This window comes from Panulirus ornatus, chromosome 8, assembly GCF_036320965.1.
Source record: "Panulirus ornatus isolate Po-2019 chromosome 8, ASM3632096v1, whole genome shotgun sequence".
In the NCBI taxonomy this organism is placed as follows: domain Eukaryota; kingdom Metazoa; phylum Arthropoda; class Malacostraca; order Decapoda; family Palinuridae; genus Panulirus; species Panulirus ornatus.
Window position 1 is genome coordinate 33,553,655 of NC_092231.1, and position 21,129 is coordinate 33,574,783.

At 40.7% G+C, this 21,129-nt stretch overlaps 1 protein-coding gene across 1 annotated transcript in view; it reads right to left on the bottom strand.

Annotated features, from left to right (window-relative positions):
- Positions 1-4,548: 4,548 nt before the first annotated feature.
- Positions 4,549-21,129, bottom strand: part of LOC139749683 (G patch domain-containing protein 1-like) — a 61,987-nt gene continuing 45,406 nt past the window's right edge. The window contains exon 4 of the mRNA XM_071663848.1: positions 4,549-4,639. Within this exon, the coding sequence (XP_071519949.1) occupies positions 4,564-4,639 (76 nt within the window). The 3' untranslated portion in view covers positions 4,549-4,563. The remainder of the gene's footprint in view (positions 4,640-21,129) is intronic.

Genomic DNA, 21,129 nt, shown 5'->3' on the forward strand with positions numbered 1-21,129 from the left:
GTCATGTGTACTGCACCAAAAGCAAAACTCCCTTTCCACATCCAGGCCCCACAAAACTTACCATGGTTTACCCCAGACGCTTAACATGCCCTAGTTCAATCCACTGAAAGTACATAGACCCCAGTATACTACATCGTTCCAGTTCACTTTATTCCTTGAGCATATTTCACCCTCCTGTATGTTCAGGCCCCGATCGCTCAAAATCTTTTTCACTCCATCCTTTCACCTCCAATTTGGTCCCCCACCTCTCCTCACTCCCTCCACCTCTGACACATATATCCTCTTTGTCAATCTTTCCTCATTCATTCTCTCCATGTGACCAAACCATTTCAAAACACCCTCTTCTGCTCTCTCAACCACACTCTTTATTACCACACATCTCTCTTACCCTTCATTACTTACTCCATCAAACCACCTCACACCACATACTGTCCTCAAACATCTCATTTCCAACACATCCACCCTCCTCCGCACAACCTTATCTGTAGCCCAAGCCTCAAGACCATATAACACTGTTGGAATCACTATTCCTTCAAACATACCCATTTCTGCTCTCCGAGACAACATTCTCGCCTTCCACACATTCCTCAATGCTCCCAGAACCTTCGCCCCCTCCCCCACCCTATAACTCACTTCCGCTTCCATGTTTCCATCCGCTGCTAAATCCACTCCCAGATATCTAAAACACTTCACCTCCCACTTCACCTGTCCCACAACCCTACTGACCCTATTAACCTTGCTCTTATTCACATTTACTCTCAGCTTTCTTCTTTCACACACTCTACCAAACTCAGTCACCAGCTTTTGCAGTTTCTCACCCAAATCAGCCACCAGTGCTATATCATCAGCGAACAACAACTGACTCACTTTCCAAGCTCTCTCATCTATAACAGACTGCATACTTGCCCCTCTCTCCAAAACTCTTGCATTCACCTCCCTAACAACCCCATCCATAAACAAATTAAACAACCATGGAGACATCACGCATCATTGCCGTAAACTGATATTCACTGGGAACCAATCACTTTCCTCTCTTCCTACTCATACAAATGCCTTACATCCTCGATAAAACCTTTTCACTGCTTCTAGCAACTCACCTCCCACACCATATATTCTTAATACCTTCCACAGAACATCTCTGTTAACTCTATCATATGCCTTCTCCAGATCTATAAAAGCTACATACAAATCCATCTGTTTTTCTATGTATTTTTCGCGTACATTCTTCAAAGCAAACACGTGATCCACACATCCTCTACCACTTCTGAAACCAAACTGCTCTTCTCCAATCTGATGCTCTGTACAGGCCTTCACCCTCTTAATCAATACCCTACCATATAATTTCCCAGGAATACTCAACAAACTTAAATCTCTGTAATTTCAACACCCACTTTTATCCCATTTGCTTTTGTACAATGGCATTATGCATACATTCCGCCAATCCTCAGGCACTTCATCATGAACCATATCTTTTTTTCTTTCAAACTATTTGCCATTTCCCGCATTAGCAAGGTAGCGTTAAGAACAGAGGACTGGGCCTCTGAGGGAATATCCTCACCTGGCCTCCTTCTCTGTTCCTTCTTTTGGAAAAAAAAAAAAAAAAAAACAAGAGGGGAGGATTTCCAGCCCCCCCGCTCCCTCACCTTTTAGTCGCCTTCTACGACACGCAGGGAATACGTGGGAAGTATTCTTTCTCCCCTATCCCCAGGGATAAAACCATATATACACTGAATATCCTCACCTACCAGTTAACAACACAGTCACCCCCTTTTTTAATAAATTCCACAGCAGTACCATCCAAACCCTCCACCTTGCTGGGTAACATCTTCCGCAAAGCTTTCACTGCCTCTTCTCTGTTTACCAAATCATTTTCCCTGATCCTCTCACTTTGCACACCACCTCGACCAAAACACCTTATATCTGCCACTCTATCATGAATCACATTCAACAAACCTTCAAAATACTCACTCCATCTCCTTCTCACTTCACCACTACTTGTTATCATTTCTCCATTTGCCCCCTTCACCGATGTTCCCATTTGTTCTCTTGTCTTACACACTTTATTTATCTCCTTCCAAAACATCTTTTTATTTTCCCTAAAGTTTAATGATACTCTCTCACCCCAACCCTAATTTGCCCTCTTTTTCACCTCCTGCACCTTTCTCTTGACCTCCTGCCTCTTTCTTTTATACCTCTCTCAGTCATTTGTACTATTTCCCTGCAAAAATCATCCAAATGCCTCTCTCTTTTCTTTCACTAACAATCTTACTTCTTCATCCCACCACTCACTACCCTTTGTAATCTGCCGACCTCTCACCTTTCTCATGCCACAGGCATCTTTTGTGCAAGCCATCAATGCTTTCCTAAATACATCCCATTCCTCCCACACTCCCTTTACATCATTTCCTCACACCTTTTTCCATTCTGCACTCAATTTCTCCTGGTACTTCCTCACACAAGTCTCCTTTCCAAGCTCAATTACTCTCACCTCTCTCTTCACCCCAACATTCTTCTTTTCTGAAAACCTCTACATATCTTCACCTTCGCCTCCGTAAGATAATGATCAGACATCCCTCCAGTTGCCTGTCTCAGCACATTAACACTCAAAAGTCTCTCTTTCACGTGCCTATCAATTAACACAAAATCAAATAACACTCTCTGGCCATCTCTCCTACTTACATACATATTCTTACGTATATCTCTCTTTTCATACCAGGTATTCCCAATCACCAGACCTTTTTCAGCACACAAATCTACAAGCTCTTCACCATTTCCATTTACAACACTGAGCACCCCATGTACATCAATCATAACCTCAACTGCCACGTTACTTGCTTTTGCATTCAAATCACCTATCACTATAACCTGGTCTCGTGCATCAAAGCTGCTAACACACTCACTCAGCTGCTCTCAAAACACTTGCCTCTCATGATCTTTCTTCTCATGACCAGGAGCTTAGGCACCAATCATCACCCATCTCTCTCCATCCATTTTCAGTTTTACCCATATCTATCTAGAGTCTACTTTCTTACACTCTATCATATACTCCCACAACTCCTGCTTCAGGAGTAGTGCTACTCCTTCCTTTGCTCTTGTCCTCTCACCAACCCGTAACTTTATTTATGTATTTATTATCATACCTGATCCTGTTTCCCGCATCAGCAAGGCAACTCCAGGAAACAAACGAAGAAGAATAGCCCATCTATTCATATACACATATATATATATATATATATATATATAAAACGTCCATAAACACACACAAACATACTTATACATATACATATCAACATATACACATGTACATACATACATATACACATGCATAGACATATACATAAATACACATGTACATATTCATACTTGCTTACCTTCATCCATTCCTGGCGCTAACCTGCCCCATAGGAAACAGCATTGCTATCCTCTGCATCAGTGAGGTAGTGCCAGGAAAACAGACAAAAAAAAAAAAAAAAAAGGCCAGATTCGTTCACACTCGGTCTTTAGCTGTCATAAGCCAAGTATCCATTTTCCTGCTCAACCCCTTGGGGTGGATGAACAACTGGGTTGACTGTGGACCAACTGCCCTAACTAGGATTCGAACCTATGTGGTCAACCCTGGGTGACCCATGAATGTGTCGTGGTCAGGAACACTAATCGCTACACCACGGGAGTCTACTGTACCTTCTACAATTACGCTAAGCAACTTAAGTTCATGATGTTATGTTTATTCATTCATAACTACCCTTGTATCAATGCCCATGAAAGAAATTTTGGAAATTTTGTAAGGGAAAACTTGCTTAGTATTTGGAATGATGATCAAAACCAGATCTCCTTTATGTACAAATATACTTCAAGAGGAGCCCAGGGATTTCTCTGAAGTTGAAAACAAGATCTGGTTGCTTTAGGCATTTAATGATATGAGCTCATCTGAACATTGTGTATACTATGAATTAGCAAAAGTGACACCTCCATACAAGAGTTAACTCACAAACAAACCCAACATAAATAAGCTAAAGTCAGGGCCTGAGACAGATCAAGAAATAGGTGCTATAATAAAGGATACCTCTCTAAATGCACAAACCAAGCCTTAGAACTACTTACAAGAATTACAACTATCAATCTAGCTGATATTTAATGAAAACTTATCAAAAAATGTGACAGTTGCTTTAGATATCAAAGGTTATATATTAGCACATGGTTATAACCATATGCCTTCCACCCATCCCCACTCCCTCCCTCCCAATAAGATGTGTACTGAATTATATGTTTCTTAAAAATGCAAAAATGCTGAAATCTAGCAATTGCAACAACCTTAAGCTTGCTGGAAATGAGATCATATACCTGTAACTATAAAAGGTACCAAATCAAAGAGACCACAAAGGTTATGTGGTCTTAAGGCTGATGACAGAAGTGATCTGACACTTTTTGCTCCTAGATACAAGTCCCAAAACTAGTAACGAAGCCTTTTGCACTTTTTTACTGACTTCTCTGATAAAAATGCAACTTCTTTATATTTCCACTCATTCTTCCACTATAATAAATGTAAAAGGTGACAAACTACAGTCATACCTTAGGGATGTTTACATTCAGGCCATCCTTCAAGTTTGGAACACAGTCTGTTGTTACTGCAGAAACAAACCTGGAAAAAGGAAGCACTTTCTCAGCACACAGCAGAAACGATCAAGACAATGAGTTCTGCAGACAAAGAGTAAAACACTAAGCAGCATATTTCTCAGTTGCTTCACAACTAAATGAAAAGTACACAATAAACTGCTTGGAAATATATTCAGTGATACTAATCAATATGATCTATGTATTACATTTCTTATATGCCGATGAAAAATAAATCTATCATGGTTTGGAAGAAAGGTAGAAGACAATCCTCAATTGCAGACTTGTGGAAATCAAACTGTTAAGATATCTTGGACTTGGGTAAAAAGGAAAAGAATGAAAGATACAGAAAGATGATAAAGGTGTAATTTTTGAAATTGAAAATACTTTTCTTTCAGCAAGAGTGTCATAATGGAAATCTTTAAATTTTCTTATGAAAAACAGGATAAGCACCTTCCTACCCTTTGCTATCCACCCAACCACAGTAGTGGCAGCTGGCTCATTTCAGATCCACCTCTGGCCAATCAAAGACTACAAGAGAGATGATGCCATTGATCTCCTCACTCCTGCCTAATCAATGGCTTAGAATTTGCAGATAGCAAGTAAAACCAGAAAATGGTCTCAGCTGGTTTTGAGAAAGGATTTCCAAAAAAGGAATGGGGAAGGCAGGGAAGGGTTAGGAAAACAGAAAAAATCATTTGTTGAACATCTTTCCTTGCTGTCTGTCCTACAAGTATGACGGCATACCCATACGAAAGATTTAGGAAGAAACTTTCTGAGAAAATTACCCTAACAGTGAAAATAAATATCTTCAACAGAAATTTGGAGGCAAACTGGAAACTGTCTCTACTGATGGAGGTATCCTCAGAGCCACACATAGTAGATCCACAATGTCTAAGTTAAGGTACTGCCTGACAGAAGTGGTAGGTGAGTACTAAATATCCCTTTTCTTGATTTCCTCCAACAAAAGGTTTCTAAGGAAGGCTAAGGTATGAGCTTTTTCCCTTATATTCTAGCATAAATCTCAAGTTAAGCCAATAAAGCAAGTTTCTAATCCACATAGATATATTCCTCACTGAAAGGGCTTTCAAGTTTCCATGGTGCACAAATAAAAAGCCCGCTTCACAACCCCAGGTGAAGTCCAAAAGGTCTCAAAGGGATTTCAATAGGCAAAAGGCTCGATACTTTCTTGATGAAATCTTCCTACAGTAGATGATAATAAGCTAGACATTATCATTTTCATTTTTAACCAGATATTGATGGTTGGGCTTATTTTAACCCATACAGATTTTCATTAAAGATAAAATATTTCTTTTTCTGGACATACTATAATTCACAAATTCTCCTCCCAGAATACAAGGCTATAAAGAAGTTTTCAGAAGAGATTCAGATGCAAAACTGCAAGAAAATTACTGTAAAATGTCTAAGGCTTCTGAAAGCTCCCACTTAAGCTATGGTAGAGACACAACTGGACTCCTCAGGAAGAGAGATCAAAGATGTTTATCCTAAACAGGGCCCATCAGATTAATACCAGAGGTTAAAAATGATGCTTATTTTAAAAAGCAATAGTGTCATTTATCATACTTAGTACCTGAGTAAAAGGACATTATTTGTCTTTTATTTATCTATTTATTTTGCTTTGTCGCTGTCTCCCGCGTTTGCGAGGTAGCACAAGGAAACAGACGAAAGAAATGACCCAACCCACCCCCATATACAATGTACACACACACACGCCCACACACGCAAATATACATACCTATACATCTCAATGTACACATATATATACACACACAGACATATACATATATACACATGTACATAATTCATGCTGTCTGCCTTTATCTATTCCCAACGCCACCTCGCCACACATGGAATAACATCCCCCTCCCCCCTCATGTGTGCAAGGTAGCGCTAGGAAAAGACAACAAAGGCCCCATTCGTTCACACTCAGTCTCTAGCTGTCATGTAATAATGCCCGAAACCACAGCTCCCTTTCCACATCCAGGCCCCACACAACTTTCCATGGTTTACCCCAGACACTTCACATGCCCTGATTCAATCCATTGACAGCGCGTTGACCCCGGTATACCACATCGATCCAATTCACTCTATTCCTTGCCCTCCTTTCACCCTCCTGCATGTTCAGGCCCCAATCACTCAAAATCTTTTTCACTCCATCTTTCCACCTTCAATTTGGTCTCCCACTTCTCCTCGTTCCCTCCACCTCCGACACATATATCCTCTTGGTCAATCTTTCCTCACTCATTCTCTCCATGTGCCCAAACCATTTCAAAACACCCTCTTCTGCTCTCTCAACCACGCTCTTTTTATTTCCACACATCTCTCTCACCCTTACATTACTTACTCGATCAAACCAACTCACACCACATATTGTCCTCAAACATCTCATTTCCATCACATCCACCCTCCTGCACACAACTCTATCCATAGCCCATGCCTCGCAACCATAAAACATTGTTGGAACCACTATTCCTTCAAACACACCCATTTTTGCTTTCCGAGATAATGTTCTCGACTTCCAAACATTCTTCAAGGCTCCCAGGATTTTCGCCCCCACCCCCAGCCTATGATTCACTTCCGCTTCCATGGTTCCATCTGCTGCCAGATCCACTCCCAGATATCTAAAACACTTTACTTCCTCCAGTTTTTAACCATTCAAACTTACCTCCCAATTGACTTGACCCTCAACCCTACTGTACCTAATAACCTTGCTCTTATTCACCTCTACTCTTAACTTCCTTCTTTCACACACTTTACCAAACTCAGTCACCAGCTTCTGCAGTTTCTCACATGAATCAGCCACCAGTGCTGTATCATCAGCGAACAACAACTGACTCACTTCCCAAGCTCTCTCATCCACAACAGACTGTATACTTGCCCCTCTTTCCAAAACTCTTGCATTCACCTCCCTAACAACCCCATCCATAAACAAATTAAACAACCATGGAGACATCACACACCCCTGCTGCAAACCTACATTCACTGAGAACCAATCACTTTCCTCTCTTCCTACACGTACACATGCCTTACATCCTCGATAAAAACTTTTCACTGCTTCTAACAACTTGCATCCCACACCATGTATTCTTAGTACCTTCCATAGAGCATCTCTATCAACTCTATCATATGCCTTCTCCAGATCCATAAATGCTCCATACAAATCCATTTGCTTTTCTACGTATTTCTCACATACATTCTTCAAAGCAAACACCTGATCCACACAGCCTCTACCACTTCTGAAACCACACTGCTCTTCCCCAATCTGATGCTCTGTACATGCTCACACATGCTCACCCTCTCAATCAATACCCTCCCATATAATTTACCAGGAATACTCAACAAACTTATACCTCTGTAATTTGAGCACTCACTCTTATCCCCTTTGCCTTTGTACAATGGCACTATGCAAGCACTCCGCCAATCCTCAGGCACCTCACCATGAGTCATACATACATTAAATAACCTTACCAACCAGTCAACAATCCAGTCACCCCCTTTCTTAATAAATTCCACTGCAATACCATCCAAACCTACTGCCTTGCCGGCTTTCATCTTCCGCAAAGCTTTTACTACCTCTTCTCTGTTTACCAAATCATTTTCCCTAACCCTCTCACTATATCTGCCACTCTATCATCAAACACATTCAACAAACCTTCAAAATACTTACTCCATCTCCTTCTCACATCACCACTACTTGTTATCACCTCCCCATTAGCCCCCTTCACTGAAGTTCCCATAAAAGGACATATCTTAAATAAAAGGTCACTTGTTAGATATTCTCCAAACTGCTACCTGTATAGGTGTTTGAGAAAATCCACGCATATAAATTCCAAATCCTGGACTTAGTGGTCAGGGTCTTTCAAAAAAAAAGCTGAGATGGTCTAAAAAACCCAAGGAATCAACCAAGGAGTATGATACTGCTACAACAGTCTGATATCTAGGTTGTTTGTTCCACTTTGGGGCTACCAGCATCACTTAACCCCAAAAACCAACTACAATAAAAATTCTGTAAACCAAAATGCTAAGAAAGAATCAGCTATTTTAGATGACAAAATCTCCTGTTATCATCACCGGGTACTTCAAACATTAAGAAAACGTGGAGATATAAGTATGGAAATAGAGAGGGAAAGAATAGACCTCCTAACCCTGATTCATACAGCCAAAGCATGGAAATGGGATGAGTCACAGAGTTCAAGAATCCAAGTTATGGAAATGAGTTATTAGAATGAAGCATATGGTCTGACAAGAAGGAATGTGGGAAGTAATGAGGGAATGCAAAGGAAATGAAGTGTAGAGTGGTAGAGTGGGTGAAATGTAATATTTTGAGTTGGTTTAGGCATGTGGAAGGAATACAAAACACAGAGTTTACAAGATGAGTGTATGATAGTACGAAAAATGGGGTTGACATGAAAGAAAGACCACCTGTGACATAGGGAAATAGAGTGGAAGAATATTGGAGGAGGAGAAATAGTGGAAGAATAGGGAAAGAATATGTGCAGGGGAGACATGTAGGGACAGGTATAAGTGGAGACTTTTGCCATGCCAATCCCTCCATGGGAGTTCCCAGAGGGAATGGACTTCAGAGGTATAGAGAGACAGATAAGACTTTTCTACCTACCTAAAACACTATCTTCTACACTGACCTATGCATCTTACTAATAAGCAAACCCTCAATGGTTTAGAAAAATTGAAATCATGAAAAAAAAGAGAAATCTGGCTAAAGAACACATTTATTCATTTGCATGCTGGTTTGGTATGGTGAAGCACAGGATGTTAGACAGCGATTTCCCACAAATACCTCTCTATCTATCTATATCTCTGATGCCTGTTCCCTTTGTGAACTCCCTCAATGGGGTGCCCATAGCAAGTCTCTGTAACTGGTGAACTCCAATACCATTTCTTAGCCTTTAGCACCTCACCCTTTACAGGCCACTGGCAAATGGTAACTCTTGTGCAGTATTTGTGGAGGCACCTATCCTAATGTTCCCACCAACTACTATTACCTAATGTGTCTACCTAATGTTCCAACCTACTGCTTCTACCTAATATTTCTGTTCAATGCTCCTGTCTTATGTTTCTACCTACTACTTCTATCTATTACTCCTACTATTTTGTCAAAAGACAGGGTTTCTGCATAACACTCACCACAGAAAAATTTAGAAGTAAAAAGAATGAGTTGTTTGAGTTAAATGTTTGTCAAGTTTTATGTGTGAATGAGAGACTGTATGTTAGTGGACAGAACACCAGCAATTCAAGTGTGGGTGAAGCAGAAAGAAAAGACAGCAACCTTGGTCAAAGGGGTGCAGCTTGATAAACTCAGATGTGCTGGCTCACTGCACAGCCATAACTGATCCTCTCGATACCCAAGCAGGTAGTGCTGTTAATATACCTCCCTGGTCGGTGGCTGCCTACCAACTACTACCTACATCCCACACATATGATGAGTTAGTAATCAAAATAAACATAAGCAAAATAATTGTTAATATTAAAAAGAAAATTATTTTCATTATTCCTTTATCAAGGTGAAGATTTGTAGAGGTTTTTGGAAAAGAGAATGTTGGGGTGAAGAGAGTGGTGAGAGTAAGTGAGCTTGAGAAAGAGACTTGTGTGAGGAAGTATCAGGAGAGACTGAGTACAAAATGGAAAAAGGTGAGAGCAAAGGACGTAAGGGGAGTGGGGGAGGAATGGGATGTATTTAGGGAAGCAGTGATGGCTTGCGCAAAAGATGCTTGTGGCATGAGAAGCGTGGGAGGTGGGCAGATTAGAAAGGGTAGTGAGTGGTGGGATGAAGAAGTAAGATCATTAGTAAACGAGAAGAGAGGCATTTGGATGATTTTTGCAGGGAAATAATGCAAATGACTGGGAGATGTATAAAAGAAAGAGGCAGATGGTCAAGAGAAAGGATCAAGAGGCAAAAAAGAGGGCAAATGAGAGTTGGGGTGAGAGAGTATCATTAAATTTTAGGGAGAATAAAAAGATGTTTTGGAAGGAGGTAAATAAAGTGCGTAAGACAAGGGAACAAATGGGAACTTCAGTGAAGGGGGCTAATGGGGAGGTGATAACAAGTAGTGGTGATGTGAGAAGGAGATGGAGTGAGTATTTTGAAGGTTTGCTGAATGTGTTTGATAATAGAGTGGCAGATATAGGGTGTTTTGGTCGAGGTGGTGTGCAAAGTGAGAGGGTTAGGGAAAATGATTTGGTAAACAGAGAAGAGGTAGTAAAAGCTTTACGGAAGATGAATGCCGGCAAGGCAGCAGGTTTGGATGGTATTGCAGTGGAATTTATTAAAAAAGGGGGTGACTGTATTGTTGACTGGTTGGTAAGGTTATTTAATGTATGTATGACTCATGGTGAGGTGCCTGAGGATTGGTGGAATGCGTGCATAGTGCCATTGTACAAAGGCAAAGGGGATAAGAGTGAGTGCTCAAATTACAGAGGTATAAGTTTGTTGAGTATTCCTGGCAAATTATATGGGAGGGTATTGATTGAGAGGGTGAAGGCATGTACAAAGTATCAGATTGGGGAAGAGCAGAGTGGTTTCGGAAGTGGGAGAGGATGTGTGGATCAGGTGTTTGCTTTGAAGAATGTATGTGAGAAATACTTAGAAAAGCAAATGGATTTGTATGTAGCATTTATGGATCTGGAGAAGGAATATGATAGAGTTGATAGAGATGCTCTGTGGAAGGTATTAAGAATATATGGTGTGGGAGGCAAATTGTTAGAAGCAGTGAAAAGTTTTTATCGAGGATGTAAGGCATGTGTACGTGTAGGAAGAGAGGAAAGTGATTGGTTCTCAGTGAATGTTGGTTTGCGGCAGAGATGCATGGTGTGTCCATGGTTGTTTAATTTGTTTATGGATGGGGTTGTTAGGGAGGTGAATGCAAGAGTTTTGGAAAGAGGGGCAAGTATGCAGTCTGTTGTGGATGAGAAACCTTGGGAAGTGAGTCAGTGTTGTTCGCTGATGATACAGCGCTGGTGGCTGATTCGGGTGAGAAACTGCAGAAGCTGGTGACTGAGTTCGGTAAAGTGTATGAAAGAAGAAAGCTGAGAGTAAATGTGAACAAGAGGAAGGTTATTAGGTACAGTATGGTTGAGGGACAAGTTAATTAGGAGGTAAGTTTGAATGGAGAAAAACTTGAGGAAGTGGAGTGTTTTAGATATCTGGGAGTGGAGTTGGCAGCAGATAGAACCATGGAAGCGGAAGTGAGTCATAGGGTGGAGGAGGGGGCAAAAGTTCTGGGAGCATTGAAAAATGTGTGGAAGTTGAGAACGTCATCTTGGAAAGCACAAATGGGTATGTTTGAAGGAATAGTGGTTCCAACAATGTTATATGGTTGCAAGGCGTGGGCTATAGATAGAGTTGTGAGGAGGAGGGTGGATGTGATGGAAATGAGATGTTTGATGACAATATGTGGTGTGAGGTGGTTTGATTGAGTAAGTAATAATAGGGTAAGAAAGATGTGTGGTAATAAAAGGAGTGTGGTTGAGAGAGCAGAAGAGGGTGGTTTGAAATGGTTTGGGCACACGCAGAGAAAGAATGAGGAAGGATTGATAAAGAGGATTTATGCGTCAGAGGTGGAGGGAACGAGGAGAAGTGGGAGACCAAATTGGAGGTGGAAAGATGGAGTGAAAAAGATTTTGAGTGATTGGGGCCTGAACATGCAGGAGGGTGAAAGGCATGCAAGAAATAGAGTGAATTGGAACAATGTGGTATACCGGGGTCAACGTCCTGTTAATGGATTGAACCAGGGCATGTGAAGCGTCTGGGGTAAACCATGGAAAGTTTTGTGGGGCCTGGATGTGGAAAGGGAGCTGTGGTTTCGGTGAATTATACATGACAGCTAGAAACTGAGTGTGAATGAATGTGGCCCTTCTCGTCTTTTCCTAGCGCTACCTCATGCACATGCGGGGGGAGGGGGTTGTTATTTCATGTGTGGCGGGGTGGCGACGGGAATGAATAAGGGCAGACAGTATGAATTATGTACATGTGTATATATGTATATGTCTGTCTATGTATATATGTATACAGTGAGATGTATAGATATGTATATGTGCTGTGTGTGGATGTGTATGTATATACATGTGTATGTGGGTGGGTTGGGCCATTGTTTCGTCTGTTTCCTTGCGCTACCTCGCTAACGCGGGAGACAGCGACAAAGTATAATAATAAAATAATATCCTTTATCAAAAAACTGTGGTAATGTTGATCTACTGGCAGCTATAGCAAAATGTTGAGACAAAAGACCTAAGAACAGCAGCTATAGCAAAATGTTGAGACAAAAGACCTAAGCACAGCAGCTATAGCAAAATGTTGAGACAAAAGACCTATGCACAGCAGCTATAGCAAAATGTTGAGACAAAAGACTTAAGCAGTGTTCATGTCAGCAGAATAGAAAAACCTTCCACTTATCTACTAATATCTGTGATTTCACCACTAAGAATTCCTCAAACCCCTTCCAATATTCACAAAAATATCCAGCGTAATAGAATTTTTACCTCTGAGAAAAAAAAGGGAAAATACCAAAATATAAGTAAAGTCAGATGCTTTGATCCTAAAGCCACTGCCAACAGGAGTGTCTGAAGGAATAGAAAACATACATTTACACAGAAAACATACATTTACAGTTCACTGATAAATTGTGTTTTTATTGCAATAATTTTATGAAATCCCTGCTAATACAGATTAAAAACAACCAACTCAATGACAACTGGTCCTTAGGGAAGAAGAAGCCATAAGGGAACTGCTTATCTAATGGTAATATCAGATGTAAAGCAAGCTAGATTTAAGAGGCATGCTTGAGAAATCAATGATTTTTTCCTACATATTCTTTGCTAAACCAGGGGTTCATATTATATGGCAGCACTGTGTCTTATATGTTGTAAAATATGGCAGTTTGAGATGACCTTTTCTCCAAAGATACATGGGTGTGTGTGTGTGTGTGTGTGTGTGTGTGTGTGTGTGTGTGTGTGTGTGTGTGTAAAGAATAAATATAACTCCGAAAATTCTCATGCAAGGACAAAGTGTCTGCTGTGACTGCTAATGGATCAAAAACCAGAGATACATGTGTTTGTAGTATCATAATGATTCTGGTGGTAAAGAGCTTCACCTGGGAATAATCCTCACAAAAGTATGAAATTAAAAGCCTCCTCACCCATGGACATTTCTGTTGATACTGCATATAATCTTGAAAAGGCATCTGCCCAAATCCCACATATTCCTTGGCAATAAGAGCATTGGTGATGGAGGCCTATTGACACTACCATAGAGAGAGAGAATCTTTTCCTCTAACTCAAAAGAGTCAGGGATTTGCAAGAGCCTCTGTTCATCAGGCAGTGGTCACCCACAGAACTGCACATCAAAAATGAAAATCCAAAACCCAAGACTCATGATATCATGGGAGATGACAATGGACATACAGCTCCTTTTTGTTTATATGAAAGGACTTTTTCACCTCTATCAAAGGACCCTTCTATAGAATGGAAGCAACATCCTTAATTCTATACATCTGCCTGAACCACTAGAAGTCACTGAAGATTTCCAGGGCATGGGTTATTTTTGGGTTCCCTGGAGGACTAAAACACATACAGAAACTAGTGACAGCAGTGAGCAGGAAAGTTCAGAAGGAGCAATTCTGGCAGATGATCAACAGACACAGAGCTTAAAGAATGGTGAGGAGGAACACGGACCTGATGTCATACAGTTAGAGGTATAGAGGAAATTAAGTCAAGCAGCTGAAAGAATAACATGCATTGTTAGAAATATAGCAACCAATGAACTTTATGACAAATTTATAGAAGGTTCAGGAAAGTACAGAGCATACAGGACCAATGATTGTTAACTGAAAGAGAGATTTTAAAGAAAGTCAGAGACACAGAGGCTGACAATTCAACACTGAAGGATCTAGCTAAAAAGTTGGTAGCACCAAAATCAGGAAGATCAGTAAAGCAGGAGGTTGACAGACATATATTACTAAATATTCTAGGTTTGGAAGATTATGCATCAACTAAGGAAGAAAGGATAAAGAAAAAATGCTTATCAAAAGATTCCTGGACAATATGGAATTGCCAGATGCGACTTCAGTGATAACAGAAAGAAGATGTATTGGTTTCAATCAAGACATAAGAGAGTGACCAGATATGACTGTGCTTATTCTTGACTTGGTGTCATCTAAACAGGAGATAATTAGGCAAATGAAAAAACTTAAAGGCATGGTGCAATTCATTGGTATATTCATCAAATGTGACAATCAAAGGAAGAGAGGGAGAAAAAAAATACAGTCAGAATATAAAAAAATGGAGACATTAAATGAGGCAAGAGGATGGAGTAGCCCCACTAGCACTGCATAGAGCACAAGAATATTAAAAATTGCTAATGTCATACTGAAAATACTGTATTCAAATATTGATGCATTAGGAGTTAATGGCAAAAAGCTGGAATTCCAGGACTGGATATAGAGAAAGTGTACCTGATGACTGGAAACAAAGCTTATTCAAGAAATAAGATCATACCTATTTAACCCAAAGGAGTATGTGAAAGTAAGGAATGAAATAGAAGGCAAAGCAGTGGGAGAACTTGCTACCTTGACAAAAGATAGCCTGAAGTTTAAAGAAAAAGCAGACAATGGCCAATTCAGACAATACACAATGGGAAGAGTAACTGTACAAAAGAAGTCCATAGTGATGTTAATATCATGCAATCCTCCTACGTGATGCTATGATCCAGCCAAGGAACAATGAAGAGAGTACAAGAAGCAGTAAAACAAATTCTCAGAGATTATGTACTGATAATAGGGAATTTCAAACTAAAGAGAAACATTGGGGAATCTGGATTCTCAAGGTAACAGAAAGTCTTGAGACACAAGTTTTTAGAGTGCACACATGAAAATTTCCAGTAACAGAATGTCAATGAGCACATTAGAATAACAGGGACTGATTAAACATCATTGCTAGATCTTATCTTCGTGCATGCTGGCACAGATATTGAAAGTACTATATATTATAAAATGCATTTTTTTTCATACTTGTTCACCATTCCCACATTAGCAAGGCAGAACTAGGAACAGACAAAGAAAGGCCACATACACTCACACACATTCTCTAGCTGTTATGTGGTGCGATGCCCCCAAAACTACAGATCCCTGTCCATATCCAGGGCCTACAGACCTTTACATGGTTTACCCTGAATGCTTCACACACCCTGGTTCAGTCCATTGACAGCATGTCCACAGCAGTATACCACATCATTCCAATTCACTCTGTCCCATGCATGCCTCTCACCCTCCTGCAGGTTTCTCAAAATCTTTTTCACTCCACCCTTCCATCTCCAAATCAGTCTCCCCATTCTCCTTGCTTCTTCCACTTCTGACACATATATCCTCTTTGTTAACCTTTCCTCACTCATTCTCTCCATATGTCCAAGCTATTTCAGCACACCCTCTTCTGATCTCTAAACCACAGTCTTTTTATTATTACACATCTCTCATATCCTTACCTTACTTACTCGGTCAAATCAACTTACACAACATCCCGTCCTTGAACATTTCATTTCCAAAACATCTATCTCTTCTGCATAATTATCATATAATACTGTTGGGACAACTATTCCTTCAAATATATTCATTTGTGCCCTCCCACATAGTGTTTTCTCTTTCCACACATTCTTTAGTACTCCCAGAACCTTCAACTCTATTCCCACCATGTGGCTCACTTCCATTTCCATGGTTCCATTTGCTGCCATTTCCACTCCCAAATATCTAAAACACTTCACTTCCTTTAATTTTTCTCCATTCTAACTCACATCCCAACTAACCTGTCCCTCAAATCTGCTGAATCTGATAACCCTGTTTTTATTTACATTCACTCTCAACTTTCTTTCACACACTCTTCCAAATTCAGTCACCAACTTCTGCAGTTTCTCAGTTGAATCTGCCACCAGTACTATATCATCAGCAAACAACTGACTCACATCCAAGGCACTCTCATCCCCTATAAGGGGATCAGGCTCTACTAGGATCAGGCTTTGGTTGCATGGTCATCCATACGGAGAGGATTAAAAGATCCAGGAGCACCCTCAACTAGTGAAGCACCCAAAGTTCTTAATCTAATGTCATACAACAACCGATGGTTGGGCCAATAAAAGAAAGGAAACTGTACCACTCTTTTGCTTGTTTCAAATTGTGGGCTCTCACAAGATCTACCCACTCCTCTAACTAGATAAATGGGGAAATATCCATTGTTCCAAAATTATCCTAACAAAACACTACCAATACAGTGAGCCCCTTTCAGAAGGAATAATAAATACACTTCATATGTGGTCATTAGCTTCAACAGAACCCACAAAACTGGCATTACTACACACTGTGGGGTTTGTTATAAAAGAAACCTAACACAAAAAGATACCAAGATCTTCTGGCAAAAGAGACAATAATCTCAATAAAATGCTAAGGAAACAAAACAGATTATACAACAACAAAAAAGGCTACTCAAGCTCCTCCACAGACCAAGGTGTCAGATTTCCAGTGGTTCCTTTACCCAATTTTAAGAAAAGTGATTTTTTTCTTTTCTTTAGAAAAAAAAAAAGCATATGAAATCCTCCCCTCCCATTTTTTATATTTTCCAAAAGAGATAACAAAAAAGGGGGCTAAGTGAATATATTCCCTCGACGGCTCAATCATCTGGTCTTAGCACTACCTCGCTGACAGGGGTGCATTACACATGACAGATAGAGACTGAGTGTAAATGAATGTGGGCCTTATTTCTGGCACTATCTTGCTACGTTAGCAAGGTAGCACAAGGAAATAAACAAGGAATAGCCCAACCCACTAACATACACATGTATTTACATAAACGCCCACACACACATATATACTTCTTTCTTTCTTTTAAACTATTAGCCATTTCCCGCGTTAGCGAGGTAGCGTTAAGAACAGAGGACTGGGCCTTTTTTGGAATATCCTCACCTGGCCCCCTCTGTTCCTTCTTTTGGAAAATTAAAAAAAAAACGAGAGGGGAGGATTTCCAGCCTCCCGCTCCCTCCCCTTTTAGTCGCCTTCTACGACACGCAGGGAATAAGTGGGAAGTATTCTTAATCCCCTATCCCCAGGGAAAACACATATATACATACCTATAAATTTCACCGTATACGTATAAGTGTGTAAGTAGAAGAGATGGCCAGAGAGCGTTATTGGATTACGTGTTAATTGATAGGTACATGAAAAAGAAACTTTTGGAGGTCTGATCATTATCTTGTGGAGGCGAAGGTGAAGATTTGTAGAGGTTTTCAGAAAAGAAGAGAAAATGTTGGGGTGAAGAGAGTGGTGAGAGCAAGTGAACTTGGGAAGGTGACTTGTGTGAGGAAGTACCACGAATGACTGAGTACAGAATGGAAAAAGGTGAGAACAAAGGATGTAAGGAGAGGGGGGGAGGAATGGGATGTATTTAGGGAAGCAGTGATGGATTGCGCAAAAGATGTTTGTGGCATGAGAAGCATGGGAGGTGGGCAGATTAGAAAGGGTAGTGAGAGGTGGGGATGAAGAAGTAAGATTATTAGTGAAAGAGAAGAAAGAAGCTTTTGGATGATTTTTGCAGGGAAAATGCAAATGACTGGGAGATGTACAAAAGAAAGAGGCAGGAGGTCAAGAGAAAGGTGCAAGAGGTGAAAAAGAGGGCAAATGAGAGTTGGGGTGAGAGAGTATCATTAAATTTTAAGGAGAATAAAAAGATGTTTTGGAAGGAGGTATATAAAGTTCTTGGGACAGGGGAACAAATGGGAACTTCAGTGAAGGGGGCTAATGGGAAGGTGATAACAAGTAGTTGTGATGTGAGGAGATGGAGTGAGTATTTTGAAGGTTTGTTGAATGTGTTTGATGATAGAGTGGCAGATATAGGGTGTTTTGGTCGAGGTGATGTGCAAAGTGAGAGGGTGAGGGAGAATGATTTGGAAAACAGAGAAGAGGTAGTAAAAGCTTTGCGGAAGATGAAAGCCAGCAAGACAGAGGGTTTGGATGGTACTGCAGTAGAATCTATTACAAAAGGGGGTGACTGTATTGTTGACTGGTTGGTAAGGTTATTTAATGTATGTATGACTCATGGTGAGGTGCCTGAGGATTGGCAGAATGCTTGCACAGTGCCATTGTACAAAGGCAAAGGTGATAAAAGTGAGTGCTCAAATTACAGAGGTATAAGTTTGTTGAGTATTCCTGGGAAATTAAATGGGAGGGTATTGATTGAGAGGGTGAAGGCATGTACAGAACATCAGACTGGGGAAGAGCAGTGTGGTTTCAGAAGTGGGAGAGGATGTGTGGCTCAGGTGTTTGCTTTGAAGAATGTATGTGAGAAATACTTAGAAAAGCAAATGGATTTGTATGTAGCACTTATGGATCTGGAGAAGGCATATGATAGAGTTCATAGAGATGCTCTGTGGAAGGTATCAAGAATATATGGTGTGGGAGGCAAGTTGTTAGATGCAGTGAAAAGTTTTTATCAAGGATGTGAGGCATGTGTATGTGCAGGAAGAGAGGAAAGTGATTGGTTCTCAGTAAATGTTGGTTTGCGGCAGGGGTGTGTGATGTCTCCATAGTTGTTTAATTTGTTTATGGATGGGGTTATTAGGGAGGTGAATGCAAGAGTTTTGGAAAGAGGGGCAAGTATGCAGTCTGTTCTGGATGAGAGACCTTAGGAAGTGAGTCAGTTATTGTCCGCTGATAATACAGTGCTGGTGGATGATTCAGGTGAGAAACTGCAGAAGCTGGTGACTGAGTTTGGTAAAGTGTTTAAAAGAAGAAAGCTGAGAGTAAATGTGAATAAGAGCAAGGTTATTAGGTACAGTAGGGTTGAGGGACAAGTCAATTGGGAGGTAAGTTTGAAAGGAAAAAATACTGGAGGAAGTGAAGTGTTTTAGATATCTGGGAGTGGATTTGGCAGCGGATGGAACCATGGAAGCAAAAGTGAATCATAGGGTGGGGGAGGGGGCAAAAGTTCTGGGAGCGCTGAAAAATGTGTCTAGAACATTATCTTGGAAAGTAAAAATGGGTATGTTTAAAGGAATAGTGGTTCCAACAATGTTATATGGTTGCAAGGTGTGGATAGAGCTGTGCGGAGGAGGGTGGATGTGCTGGAAATGAGATGTTTGAGGACAATATGTGGTGTGAGGTGGTTTGATCGAGTAAGTAATGAAATGGTAAGAGAGTTGTGTGGTAATAAAAAAGTGTGGTTGAGAGAGCAGAAGAGGGTGTTTTGAATTGGTTTGGTCACATGGAGAGAATGAATGAGGAAATATTGACAAAGAGGATATATGTGTCAGAGGTGGAGGGAACGAGGAGAAGTGGGAGACCAAATTGGAGGTGGAAAGATGGAGTGAAAAAGATTTTGAGTGATCGGGGCCTGAACACGCAGGAGGGTGAAAGGCATGCAATAAATAGAGTGAATTGGAACGATGTGGTATACTGGGGTCGACGTGCTGTCAATGGATTGAACAAGGGCATGTGAAGCATCTGGGGTAAACCATGGAAAGTTCAGTGGGGCCTGGATGTGGAAAGGGAGCTGTGGTTGTGGTGCAATATACATGACAGCTAGAGACTGAGTGTGAACGAATGTGGCCTTTGTTGTCTTTTCCTAACGCTACCTCACGCACATGCGGGGGGAGGGGGTTGTCATTTCATGTGTGGCAGGGTGGCGACGGGAATGAATAAGGACAGACAGTATGAATTATGTACATGTGTATATATGTATATGTCTCTGTGTGTATATATATGTATATGTTGAGATGTATAGATATGTATATGTGCGTGTGTGGACGTGTATGTATATACATGTGTATGTGGGTGGGTTAGGCCATTCTTTCGTCTGTTTCCTTACGCTACCTCGCTAATGCAGAACACAGCAACAAAGTATAATAAATATATAAATAAATAAATAAAAAAATTCACCATATAAATACATACATACACAGCCATATACATATATACAGACGTACATATTCATACTTGCTGCCTTCATCCATTCCCATTGCCACCCTGCCATACATGAAATAGCATCCCCCCAACAAGGCAGCGCTAGGAAAAGACAAAAAGAAGACCACATTCGTTCACACTATCTCTAGCTGTCATGTGTAGTGCACCAAAACCACAGCTCCCTTCCCACATCCAGGCCCCACAATACTTTCCATGGTTTACCCCAGACACTTCACATGCCCTGGTTCAACCCACTGACAGCATGTCCACCCCGGTATACCATGCGTGCCTTTCACCCCCCTGTATGTTCAGGCCCCCATCGCTCAAAATCCTTCACTCCATCCTTCCACCTCCAATTTGGTCTCCCACTTCTCCTCATTCCCTCTACCTCTGACACACATGTATCCTCTTTGTCAATCTTTCCTTACTCATTCTTTCCATGTGACCAAACCATTTCAACACACCATTTTCTGCTCTCTCAACCACATTCTTTTTAATACCACACATCTCTCTTACCCTTTCATTACTTACTCCATCAAACCACCTC